At 32.8% G+C, this 14199-nt stretch overlaps 1 protein-coding gene across 4 annotated transcripts in view; it reads left to right on the top strand.

Moving 5' to 3' along the window:
- LOC126773213 (uncharacterized) overlaps nucleotides 1-7152 on the top strand; it is a 57534-nt gene extending 50382 nt beyond the window's left edge. For all 4 annotated transcript variants that reach the window (XM_050496757.1, XM_050495193.1, XM_050494394.1 and 1 more), the window contains 4 exons: nucleotides 2319-2478; nucleotides 2918-3042; nucleotides 3271-3437; nucleotides 6581-7152. In XM_050496757.1, the coding sequence (XP_050352714.1) occupies nucleotides 2319-2478; nucleotides 2918-3042; nucleotides 3271-3437; nucleotides 6581-6767 (639 nt within the window). In that variant the 3' untranslated portion in view covers nucleotides 6768-7152. The remainder of the gene's footprint in view (nucleotides 1-2318; nucleotides 2479-2917; nucleotides 3043-3270; nucleotides 3438-6580) is intronic.
- Nucleotides 7153-14199: the final 7047 nt, after the last annotated feature.

The following is a 14199-nucleotide window of genomic DNA, read 5'->3' on the forward strand; positions in this document are numbered from 1 at the left end:
CAGTCACTACGGTATTTTCATGTATTGTGATTACATATGATTACATTTATGATTACATGATTACATTTATAATCATTTTCGTTTTGAATGATGGAATTCGTCTGATTGAAGGTAAACATCATGCGAAAACTTGCATATATATATATATATATATATATATATATATATATATATATATAGGTCGGATATATATATATATATATATATGTCGGACGATGTGATGTGATGTAGTCTGGTAGATTAAACTCATTATTTTATCATATTTTGGAAACCTATTAAGCAAATAAATCTTTGATGATCGAAGCCATCAATGATAATTATTATGTATACATTTATAAGTACTACCAAATTTTTAAATAACGTTACCAGTTTTGTAATATATATTAAAATTAAATAGGCATCAAACTGTTTTGTTGTTTTTTTTTAAATATTTTTGAAGCTAAGAACTATCTTGACTTCAGTTTAAACTTCGTTGTTATCATGAATTTTATGTATGCTTATACTTTGACAAGTTTTTTAAAGACATTTCAAGTTGTTTAAAAAAAGAATTAATTATAGTAATTTGCACATTTTGTTAAATTATTGTCATATTTTTATAGGTCAATAATTTCTGGTTAAAAATCCATTTAAGCATTTTGCTATAGCTAGATGTTTTATTATTATATAAGAAACAAATCATCAATAAAAAAAATAATGTTATAATAATGAACCATGTTTTAATATATATTATGTATATACCTATATTTAATTTATATATAATATAAAATATATTTATTTATTTCTTATTAAGTGCATCTAGTGCGTGGTGGTGAAAAATCGAACTGATATATTGTAAAAGCATTCCAAATGCAGACTAGTGTCAGATAAACGGCTTGATGTAAACATCCGTCTTACCTGTTATCTTAGTGTTACAACATTGCATGAACCCCAAATAAAATGGGATATGGCTCAGCGAATGGTAAGGATGTTTAATATTATAACATTTCGAATATATCAGTATAATCTAATCGTTTGTAACTTCGTTCTACAATTCCTCTAATTGCTATTTAATAATTTGCAGTAAATTTTTTTTGAAATTCACCAGGTAACATTACTGCTGAATTACGCTTTAAATTTCGTCGTACTGTAACAAATAAATTAATCGCGTTACCGGGGTCTTATGCTAACACGCCTACAGATGAACCGGCCCTTCCCTGACTGGCGTCCGGGTTGCGGTGCGATCCGCATAATTAAGTAAGAGGGGTTACCATTAAGTATGTAATAGCAATATAGCGCGGAGCGACCATCCGACCGTGAGGGACTTCAGTATAAAAGCAAATTTACCACTAAATAATTTACCATGTTCTACAAATTATGCATAATACGTACATCGACTAACACTTCAACATAAACTTGGGGTGGCGTATTCAATGACTTTATGTCAGCTGTAAACAATTTCGTATTTCAGTTTTGTTTAAACGCGGCTCATCCATTCGTGTAAAGGTCCTTTGATTTCTTAGGCGCCAATCTCGAGACTTGTTTCAAAATTCGAATAGCAATTAACGGATAAAGAACTTTGCTCGACCTAATTTAGTAAAGTACGCAAAATTATAACGATGATTGGATGTTTTACATACCGTCACATTTGGTTATTATTTTAAATACAGAAATTTAATACAATTTTCCATATTATATATCTACAAGTTTATATGAACTATAATATTTTTATAAAAGGTAACAAATGGTTAGCAACATGTAGCGTTGCTCATTATTGTGTTTTTCTTTCGGAAAATTCTCAGTAGCAGCTTAAACTTTGGAAGTTGGTGTAGTGTTAATACTCACTTGCATCTGAAAACGCTTAAGTCATACGCCTGAGCTTACTCTCGCCATGGATTGCCAAGGGAATAGAGAGTGCATTCGTGTTTACGCACATACTTGTGCACTATATTATCGCTTGTGCTAATCACTTTTTAGATAGACTTCACTACTTAATACTTGGACTTTTTCTATCTTTGTAATTAATTTACTAATACTAATAAATTAATATGAATAAGAAGACCCTTTCTTAATTTCTTTCCTCTCGAGGCTACAAAGAATGTTATTCGTTATTTTTTCATTTAAATTGTAGCAAAAAAAACCTTTACCTACAAAATTACCCCATTCTAAAAGCTAATATTCTCTTGTCCCTAAGGAAAAGGTTTGGGTCTGTCCCTTACTCTTTATTGTAAGTATGCAAAAAACTTATTAAGTTATCGAAGCGCGTTATTGATTCTTCAAGACATTTGGAGTATTGACATGTTTAAATCATTAGAATTTCCAATTTTTTTTTATCCTATTAGGCAGCCTGGCTGCCGGTCGTAGTCCGAAGTTGGACAAGTCTGCGGTTGGAGTACTCAGTGGCGCACTACACGTACGCGAGTCGAGGATTTGATTACGCCGCCGCGTATAGCTTTAACGACGACGCGATGTGCGGTCAACGCACGTATACAACCCACTCTGGTAAGTTAATATTAACACTCACGTACTATACAAATAAAATCTCGTTATTTTGATGGTATTGTTCCAAATAAATTGGGATGTAATCGGTGATTTATCAGATATAAACGTCAACGGCCGTGATCCCATAAAAGAAAAACATATAGTTCAATTCTGCATTCGTCGCGCGCCGCGAACGTTTGTTAAAACGCTTCGGATATTGTTCTCGGTGGCGTGGGGCGTGTCCGAGAAAATTACGTGGCACCGACCTAGTTTCACGCCGCTTGGGGTAACGTTGAAATGAAAAAACCTTGAACGAGATCGTAATGTTCCAATTACACGCTGGTATTGCGGTAACTCGTTGTTTTTGGCTTTTTGCAGGCGCTCATAAGCATTTAGCCTCAAGAGCTATACAGCTGAATATTTTGTAACGTCGAGTTTAATAAAAGTTTTCTTTTAATAGGCGAGATAACGTCGAAAAACGTGACAGTCACCGGCAGTTTGAATGAGTTTTTCTATCAACAATGTACATGGGTCTTGGACTCGAATGTTGAACGTCAGCTCTACATCGACATATCTTCCGAGCAGGTATTCCAGGAACCAACTATTAATATTGAGCTGACATTTAAATTACTTACGACCGTAGCTCCACAAAATTAAAACCGTAAATGAAACGTAAACAAACAATAATACAGAAATGAAACCAAACATCAATCTTTTGTTCTCGTACCGTGCTCGTGAAGCGGTTATTGCATGAACGTTTTAAGAATAAATTTAACCTCTGAAATGAATTTTAAAATTGCATTCATCCCGTAGGATAAGTCGTGTAGTTCGTGGAATATTACGCTCCACGAATGGTCGGGTCCTCGCGCGCACGGTGACGGACTCGCCGCGTCCGCCGGGGACTTACTCTACACTTTCTGTGCGAGGCACAAGAACCACACGTACATTCTGCCGTGGCGGCTTAATACTGTAGTTATAAGGTAAGGTACTCTTGTTAAAACTTCTTTTGTTATAAAATTTTCAATTTATTATTGTTTTTCTTGATTTTATAGTTAGCAACAATATAAAAAACAGTTTTCAAAAGTTTTTTTGTTGTTTATAATATCACTAAGGAATGTAAAACTAATATTAAAATACATAATAATCTTATTTTGACTAATGCATAAATAACGCTTCACTTATCTGTCTTTGCTAGTATCTCATTAGTTCAAGAGAGAATTTTTGTAAGAGCTTTTAGCGAGCTCACATTTTCGAGAGGAAGGCAAACACTGTTTGTATCACTTATTTGGTAAATTATTTATGAATGGCCCTTAGCCCTAATACGCCACCCACCCGTATGAAATTCGTAAAAGCGCATGCTTTTGTAGAGGTAAGTATATTGTCATTTGAAAAGATCTTTGTCCATATTATATTATAGGCAACGCCAGTAACGTGACGAGTTGTTAAAATGACATTTCTTTCGCGAATCATTCATAACGATGTGTTTTTACAAGTTTTTGTCATGAATCATCACGAACTTTTATAGATTATTATTAAAAATTATCGAATAATAATCGAAATAAAAAAGCAGTTAAAAATAAACTACAAAAAGGCTTTCTCTTTTCCTAAAGAAAAGTAGTAAATACTTAATGCGTCACACAATTCTATTACAGTTTCTTATGAAACACAAATTTCTTCACGACATTTTCCTTTACCGCAAATCACGAGATGAAATGTAAACACAAATCAAGCTCTCAAAATACTCAGGGATGATATCCCGGATTCCGGTTTAGATCCACGTGTTGTATATATTATATAGGACTATTTCCGCTTGATAATAGTTTTTTTTTCTCGTAAAGGGTTTGTTTATGTTCACAAGTTTTTTTGGTCCTTCTCAACTTCTATATTTATTTGGTTTATATATCCACTATACACTCACCATAACTTATCATTAACGTCCAAACATTTTGACATATAAAGATTTCTAAAGATTTTCTTTGAAAATCTTAGATACATAGGCTACGCAATAAACATATGTAGAAGATATAAAATCGTAGATTTTCATACAGGATATATTTTAAATTTAATTTAATATTATAATAAGTAAGGCAAACCAATTATAATAAATTTATAGGCGGGATAAAAACGAAAATACTTACTTTCAAATACTTTACTCATCGTCGAATAAATTCAAGGTAAAAAATTATAGAAAAAAAATCTAGTCCTATTTCAGGGAACCAAACTATTGTTCCTAAAATTTTGTTTTTTTATTAAAAACTAGCTGTGTCCGCAGTTTCACTCTCGTATAAATTAAAGAAACCACTTCTTCTTCGTCGTGACACTCTTGTTAGAGCGGTCGTGGTCGCCATGAAGTATTATGAATTGTTCGGCGCAGGTGTTATTCGCCTCACGAGCTTCCGCCATATGTCCTTGTTAGAAATGAATATGTCCCTATTGGGTGTCCTGCTCCCCTCGATAAGACGTAAATACGTGTAATGACGTAGGTACGTCATGCGGTGAATTCGACTTTGACCAACTCATGAAAGAAATCACCGAGAGCAGAATTTTAATATTTCAGTATATACAACGTTTTTAACGTTTTATTTTCGTGGTATATTCATATTCATTGGTTTTTGCCGCATCCAGATCTAGATAGGGCAAAATATAATTGCCAATTGGCCATGAGAAAAACAGCATTCCCTCCGTCTATTCCGACATACTTGAATGTCTTTCCCTGTGCTTTATTTATTATGACTGCAAACGAAACCTTCATAGATATCTATAATCTTGTCTCGATATCTTTCATAAGAATTAATGCCATGTTTATAAGAACGAATCCGCAAATAATGCATTATTTTAGGACAAATTTGATTACTATACAAAAGGTTATAGTGAGTTAACCTTAAAAAATAGACATCTGCTATCGTTGACTTTTTTTTAAACTTTTCAAGAGGAACAATTCCGTCATACATGATTGTTGTGTAATTTTAACCGTTTACGCAACGCACGCAACGGAAGCTCTCAAAAGGATTACATTTTCCCCGTACTTGCAATATATTTCATTCAGAATGACATTTCATACTTCTTACTTTAACATAACAGTCTTCCGTACAAACGTTTACCCTTCATCTGTACTAATGCGCGAGTAAAGCCGCGGGAAATAGCAAGTTAAACGTATAGTATCGAAAAATAAAAAATAAATGTGTATTATATATATTGTTATTTGTTTTAATCCGTAATATATACAGTTTTTTTAAGCCTAACTACCCTAACAAAATATGTTATAAACGAATACAGACAGAGTCTTACGAGGTCCTTGTTACCAGGAAGCGCCGTGCGCCTCCAACATACGTGCGTTTGCTGCATATAACTCAATGCTATAGGCATCATATGCTATAGGCGCGGCAGCCGGCGCGCTTTACGTATACGCGTGGGCACGTTTAATCGACGAATGTCCAACATAAGATAAGCCCTAATGAATATGATTGATTATATAGATCTGAGCTCGACTTGCATTGGAAGATTCTAAATCTCTAAAACTGTCCATTTTTAACTTTGTTTTGTTCCTATAAACTTTCAATCACTATCATTTTATAGTTTCAGCCAATTCAACTGAACTGTTATTTTATAGCATGATTATCGGATAAATGTTGGCAAGATTCTTTAAATTGACATAACTTATTTATTTATAAGCCGATTGAAATAAAACATACACAAAATTTTAAGTGAATTTTATCAAAATACATTGGTGAAAACCGTACCCAAATCAGATTTTTTTTTATAGAAGAGGATAGGCCCCTGATAATAGTTTTACTCATATATCTTCCATGGACAGACAGTGATCAGTTAATTTTTATTATATAATAAATATATATATTATATATTTATTTATAGGCTGTACAGGAATTAGATGACGATTTAAAAGGTTACGTAGGAAATGACCATCTCTACTAATAATAAATTCCATTTTTGTGTCTAATTTATAATTTATCGATAACACGTTTGTCAGAAGACTAACTGAAGTCATTCGGTTTTTAAAGTAAAATCAAAATTAATTAATTTAAAATGTTATATTGTAAACTATCTAATTACGTAGAGTGTGATACCAATACATTATCATATTTAACATGTTCCTGTTTTTCAGACTAGTTGCACTATCACGACAACAACCATTGTACACCCTCCGCTGGCGATCGCAAGTGGTACGAGCTAACCGCCTCGGCCCTCCCACACCCGCGCCCGCTGCCGCCGCCAGCGCATCCAATGTCACGTACAGCGTGCTTCTTATTATACTTACTCTGTGCTCAAGGTACGTTCGAATGTGTGCGTAAATAACACGTACATGATTAATGTGAATACCTTAGTGTGAGTATATAAAAGTGATATAAACGGTACAATGTGAAGTTTTCGTGCAATGTCAACTTTGATTCTATATTTATTCTTCATTTTAATGTGTCATATTAAACCTACGAAACTTTAATGTGACTATATTTTTGTGTCGTGTAACTTATAGTGAAGATGTTAACGTGTCTATTAGGATAGAAGGACGTGTAAATAGTTTTTACATGATGTTGCATTCTAAGGAACAAGTAACTACTAATATAAATCAATAAATGCTATGTAAAAAACAATTAAGTGTTAATAGTAAAATGTATGTTTTAATATAAGCACATAAAATAATTTTTTTTTAGACACCACACACAACTTGTATGTTAACCAAGATAGGTGAAACTTCATAATTTAGTTTATTCATATAAACAAATGAATTAATGAACGAATCAATTAAATTAATCGATCAATATAAAATTAGTTCCAACGCAATCTAAATTAATATTTACTTCCTTTAAATTGCTATTAAAATCACGTCTGAGAAATATTCAATTGTCATATTGCTATAGTTATATGTAAATTGTAAAATATATTACCAAATGTCAATTAGAATTAATATAGAAACTAATTCATAATGCTCATAATACTTTAAATGTAACGCTCATTTTCAACCACAGCATTAATTGTTATAGTAAGAAATATGTTAATTAATTATTTCATTAATATTTCGGAATAATAGACACATACGATGTTTTATATAACACTCGATTTTTTAAGAATTTCTCAGTAAATATTAAAGGATATTATATAATTATTATTATATTTGGCTTACAGCATTCTAATAAATACAATCAAAGTAATATTTTTACTAATAATAACTAGTAATTTAGTTAATTCGAATTTATTCTTCATTTAGATTGGCAGTTAATTTGCACATGAGTTAAACTATTTATAAAATAAGTTTGTGATTACATTCTAATAAAAATATTCTCGAGAAACAATTTAAAAAAAAATAACGAAAATCTGTAGTCATTTTATATTTTTTCTCATAACTATTTCTGATAATGTACTGATGTTTATCTAATTATTACCTGTGTTCGTCTTTAGTACACAAATTAGTTCCAGTAATTGTAAATTTTCATGTAATTTTAATGTAGATGTACATAGAACACACTATAGACTTATTGAAGTAAGCATTGATTATAATAGATCAAGTTGAAGTAATTCAGTGATGTTTGTTACACCGAAATAGAGAAATCAAAATAAATTTGACTTTTATTTCATCGCATTTTATCGAATGGAACTTTCCAGCGCTGAACTTACACGAATCGCTTTGCATTAACATTCATTTAAATCCATAGGTCGAAATCAAATGTTCGCACATTGTGTTTGGTGACAAAGCTCTAGCTCATATTCTATGCTTTAGTATTAATATAATTCTCTTACTATATACTACGAACAATGTCTCGATCGTCTATATATAAAACTGGAGAATCCAAAGTCCTGGGTTCTACGAGTATTTTAAGGTACTGATTTGATCTTTCAATTAAGAATAATGGTAGCCCTCAGTCATTATTATGTAATTAATTTGGCAGTGTTGCATTTAATGTGCTAAAAAGAGAGCGTCTGTAATTAGATACACATCTGTGCTCTATAAATTCTGTTATCAAAGATTGCGCCTGTGCTTAGATACACATTTGTGCACTATAAATTCTGTTAAATATGCTTTTTATGTTAAAATCGAGAATCGGATGTGTTTTTAACGTTGATGATTTCAACACTAGAATTACGAAATATACATTACGAATTCAATTAAATAAGATGACTGTGGTAAATATGTTAATGTATATTTAAGTTTACTAATCTTTTTAGCTTATGAAAGCTTTTTTTTTAATCGCTTTATAATATTGGCTGAAACCTGTAGTATCTTTGACAGCAGACATGATATATATGTACATACGACGTAGAGTTACGACAAATAATAAAAAAAAATATAGGACATTTGCAATCGGACATTGCCATGTCTTACCATTTTCTGCAAACAATTTTTATCATTGTAATAAAAAAATATTATATTTATATACATTTAAAGTTATGTCAATTTATAGAATATACGTTGGATAAACGCATACGGCACTTTAAATTACCCTGACGCTTTAAAATTATCGTTTAATTTAATTAAAATGACAATAATAATTGCTTCTAAATTAAATTAATTATACGCATTTAAGCAAATAATTAATTATTGTATGTTTCAAAATAATACTTAAAATACAAAGTACTTAAAAGGTTTTCTGATAACTATGTCGGTGCTGGAAGTTTTATCGAACCGTTAAACTTTCATTTGAAATGTTCTTTTAGCTTTTAACTTCTACTATCCTTTGTGGTTTCTAAGAACGAAATTTCTTTTTACGATACGAACAAAACTTGACGTTAAATTTTATTTCACAGCTGCTACTTGTATAATTCTGGATGTTTTTTCTAGTTTGTGACTGCAAAGGAAATCTACAAGATTTTGAAAAACTAATAAAGTCTAACATATTTACGGTAGATTATAAGCGAGGTATCGGATTGTCTGTGGTCTGGTGGCCAGTTTTTCGTTACCGTAGAAGATCTGTGCAAAGGTCGACTATCATAGAGGTTTTAATGGGCAGCTAGCCTTCTCCGAGCGGGATACCTTTCAAATGTATGTATTATATTTCCTTGCACTAAAAAATCCATATTTTTTGGTAAGAAATTCTCAGTAGCTGTCCAGATTTATTGGAAGGTAGGCTGGCTAACCGTAGGATCTGAGATGTTTTGTCCAATCAAATTGAATCTCGGCAGTATAAAATATTTATTGGCGGTAAAATGAACAATGAGTGGAAGTTGGGTGAGGCCTGAGGGTGGCCTAAAGAACTACCAAAATTATTAGCTTTTTCTTTTTTATTATATAAATAAAATAATAAGAAAAATATATTTATTTTGTAAACGAAACTATATGTTTTCATTAAATTATTACATTTTGTTATAAATTTAATTATAATTTATTTTCATTACCATTCATTTTGAAGTCCCACATCTGCCTGGCGTACCATGATAGCTTTGTCTTTTATTTATTATTATGATTTATAATATTCTGTTAATTCGCAGTGTATTATAAGTAACGAATCTAATTGAAAGTATTAAAACGGGTTTCCGAGTAACTTTAATTCATTGAGACGAAATCCGCCCATCCGCCCCACTACCTATCTCATTAGCCAGCCAATTTGTTGAAGGATCATTCAAAGACTTTAATCTTGCGGGTTACCAGTTGATCCTATCTACAGATATAGACTGTTAGCCCTTATAGAAGTCACTAAGTGCGAAATGATTGGACACGGACACTATTATAAGATTATTTCACGTAAAGTTGCCGTAAATAGTTTTACGAAAACCTTATATAATATTTTTTTACAGAATAGGTAGGTTGACGAGCATATGGGCCACCTGATGGTAAGCGGTAGCCAACGCCCATAGACATAAGCATTGTAAGAAATGTTAACCATTGCTTACATCGCCAATGCGCCACCAACCTTGGGAACTAAGATGTTATGTCCCTTGTGCCTGTAATTACACTGGGTCACTCATCCTTCAAACCGGAACACAAAAATACCAAGTACTGCTGTTTTGCGTTAGAATATCTTATGAGTAGGTGGTACCTACCCAGACGAGCTTGCACAAAGCCCTACAGTACAGTACAGTAACTGCCTGTTAATCTCCCACTGCTGGGCTAAGGCGTCCTCTCCCTTTTGAAGAGAAGGTTTGGAGATTATTCCACCACGCTGCTCCAATACGGGTTGGTAGAATACACATGTGGCATAATTTCAATGAAATTAGACACATGCAGGTTTCCTCACGATGTTTTCCTTCACCGTCAAGGATGAGATGAATTATAAACACAAATTAAATTAAGCACATGAAAATTCAGTGGTGCTTGCCCGGGTTCGAACCCACGATAATCGGTTAAGATTCACGCGTTCTAACCACTAGGCCATCTCGGCTTTTTTTTCGGCACAAAGCCCTACCAAAAGTAAAATATGTACATATAACAAATATGTCGAAATTAAGAAATACATCCTACATCTGTATTATTTAGAAATGGTTGTCAACGAACGACTTAAATTTTTTCTTCATTATTTTCCTTGTGTATTTTCATATACAACAATATTTTACACCTACCTTTTCTTATATATAAGAAGAATAATCGTTGTATTTACCTTTAAAAATGTAAATAAGGTCCTCCAGACTGATTTCGGCCACGGCGATCAATCTCAAGTGAGATTAGCCAACTGCGCAGGCGATATTATAGTGCACAAGTGTGTGCTCAAACACAGGGAATAGAGCTTGCTCTATTCCTTAGCTCCGATGAGACGGCAATCCGACACAACCGGAAAAAATTCAGGCAAAGGACCAAAAGTTTTACGTGCTTTCCGAGGCACGGGAGTGTAGACACTTCCAACTTCCAGACCCCGGGCTGCTACTGCAAATTTTCTGACAGAAAAACCCAATAACTTTTTATTGGCGCAACCTGGGAATTAAACCCAGGACCACTGGGTCAGCGGCCTACTAGATGTACTGTCGCTAAACCAACGAGGCAGTCGGCTATACATATATAGTCTATACATATATAATTGGTGAAAAAGAGTAACTGCTGAGTTTCGAGCCGGTTCTTTTCGGTTGACCGTTCATTTCGGACCGATGATAAATTTGAATTTCTTTAAATATTTCAGAATGATTTAAATGTAGTTTTAAAAATCTGCTGAAGTATATTATAATATCATTGTTTTAAAATTATAGGTATATAAAATAAAATAAGTTCATTCATTAATTATAGATGTATATAAATTATAGTTAATGAAGTCATATTATTAATTAAAGGATAAAATAACTCAAGTTTTAAAAATTATATTCCGATCAGTTAACTTATACTACATAATTGTCAAGACAATATTGTAGAAATAATTTGCATGTAAAAGCTTTCTGTAAGTTTCCGTAGCATCCAAATCATGTAGCGAGCAGCGGGCAGCGAGTAACCGAGGGCCAAGCGAAACGATCATTAATTAAAACCTATCTCACATTGAAACCGTTTCTAACTAACCAATATTATACATTATTTTGTAGTCTTAATTTGAAGCTATTTATTCTATTTCTTAAAAATTAAATAAACTAAAAGAAAGTCAAAATATAATACAGCAAGGTAAAAAAATAAACAGTCGAAGTTTATTCAACCTACTACAGGAATTTATGTATTATATTATACACTAGCGGCCCGCCCCGACTTCGTCCAGGTTAAACAATTATTATTAGTAGGTATTACGTAGATATAGTTTATTTTGAAACAGGAAGTGTAAGAAAATGTGCCAACTGTAAATCTGACACACGTATCCATCTCTAAGGCATCTCCTCAAATGACGAGACGTGTTTAGCCCAACAGTGAGACATCAACACATTGTAAATTTACAATTTATAGTTTGTTACTGACACACGATCACATCATTAATTAATTAGCATATAAACTCTCTACCGGCATACTTTTGTCGTAAACACTAAACACATCCAGGGCAAGCTCACTATATACAATGAAAACAGATACAAGTCTGCAGAAAACTTCGGTTTGTTTGCCAACTCTCCTACTTTGTGCTCTGCCAAATAATTCTAATGTTTGTACACAAAGTAGTACCCACACTAGTTAGTTACTTGATACAAAAGTACAACGTTCTGACGTAAAGTTCCGTAACTAACACCCATATATTTTTATACGTTCGAAGCTAATATTACATATTGTTCTATTTTTATGTTATAGTAGTAACAGCCTGTTAATGTGCCACTACTGGGCTAAGGCCTCCTCTCCCTTTTTTTAAGGGGAAGAGGTTTGGAGCTTATTCCGCTGCTCCAATATGGGTTGGTAGAATACACATGTGGCATAATTTCAATGAAATTAGACACATGCAGGTTTCCTCACGATGTTTTCCTTCACCGTCAAGTACGAGATGAATTATAAACACAAATTAAGCACATGAAAATTCAGCGGGGCTTGCCCGTAGTTGCACGATCATCGGTTAAGATTCACGCGTTCTAACTACTAGGCCATCTCGACTCGATTTTTATGTTGATAAATTAATATCGTACACCACAGACAAAATATTCTGGTATATAAATGCATCGTTTTTTTGCTTGCGTGTATTTAATTTAAAGAGGAAAGGTTCAAAAATAGCAAAACTGCTAGCTCTAAGAGGTGTCCGAGTAATACGATCGCTTAATGGGCTCTTAACAACATTAAGAAAATGTTGTAACACTTGTTCCGCCGAATTACTTAACAAGAGTTAGCAAGAGACAGGCCAGTCATAATTAAGTTTTCAATGGAGCTGAAACGTGGTTTCAGTGCAAACAGCGGACGACAAACTTGCTGTCACAAGTCTGGAGCAAAACGCTGTACCACGAGCGACAGTTCGCCTAATTTAATATGCAGTATAGTAGAGTAAACTGCTACTGCATATTAATAACTGCATACTATACTGCATATTAATATTTATTATTTTTCTATTTATATACAACAATATATTTTATTAGTAAATCATCATATAATATCTAAAGAAAATAATCGTTTTTATGGACGATATATTTACCTTTATATAAATTGTATTATTTTTATGGAAGGCAATATTCAATAAATATCGCCGGGCTAAATAAATATGCTGAGTAATCGTATATATAATATTTTATATAAATAAGAGATCATGTTTGTATGTTTGTTCTCTATGCATGCCTAAGCCTTTGATCCAATTGTGATGAAATTTTGTGAATTGTTCAGCGTTCGCTCGTGATGCTTCCTGTTCCAAAAAATGAAGATTTTTTCTTTGTGTTTCACCTCCAACATAAACGTTTTATATAAACCCTTGCAAAATCGGGTCGGGTAGGTAGTATAATACAACAAAAACCCACTTTTTGTTACTGTAAAATAATTTACTTAAGTTTATAAAAGACAATAATGAAACTTTGTAATTTGTGGGATATTCACGTCCTTTAACATCTAGTTATTGTTACATTGTTAGTCAGTTGAAATTCATTTAAATATATTGGTGTGAATGTTTACAAATTCCTACGACCCCACAACAAGAAACAATGTAACTTAGAATGTAGTTAGAACTGAATTAATTAAGAGACAACTCGTATTTTATTCAGTACTATACAGTTTGTTGCCCCGAATTTACTGTGGGTGTTTGTAACAATAACATTCAAAGGTATTGTTTCCACTAGGCAACATTTCTCGTCTAATGTCTTGAGACAACTCTAAAACGCACCTGTGAGTACTCCGCACCATCTATTGTTCGAGGAATACGCCATTACGGTGTTTCCTTCACCGAGTGCCAGAGGGTACACAACAAAGGTGTATCAAACGCCTTGAATACTCAG

The sequence above is a fragment of the Nymphalis io genome, chromosome 1 (assembly GCF_905147045.1).
Source record: "Nymphalis io chromosome 1, ilAglIoxx1.1, whole genome shotgun sequence".
NCBI lineage: Eukaryota > Metazoa > Arthropoda > Insecta > Lepidoptera > Nymphalidae > Nymphalis > Nymphalis io.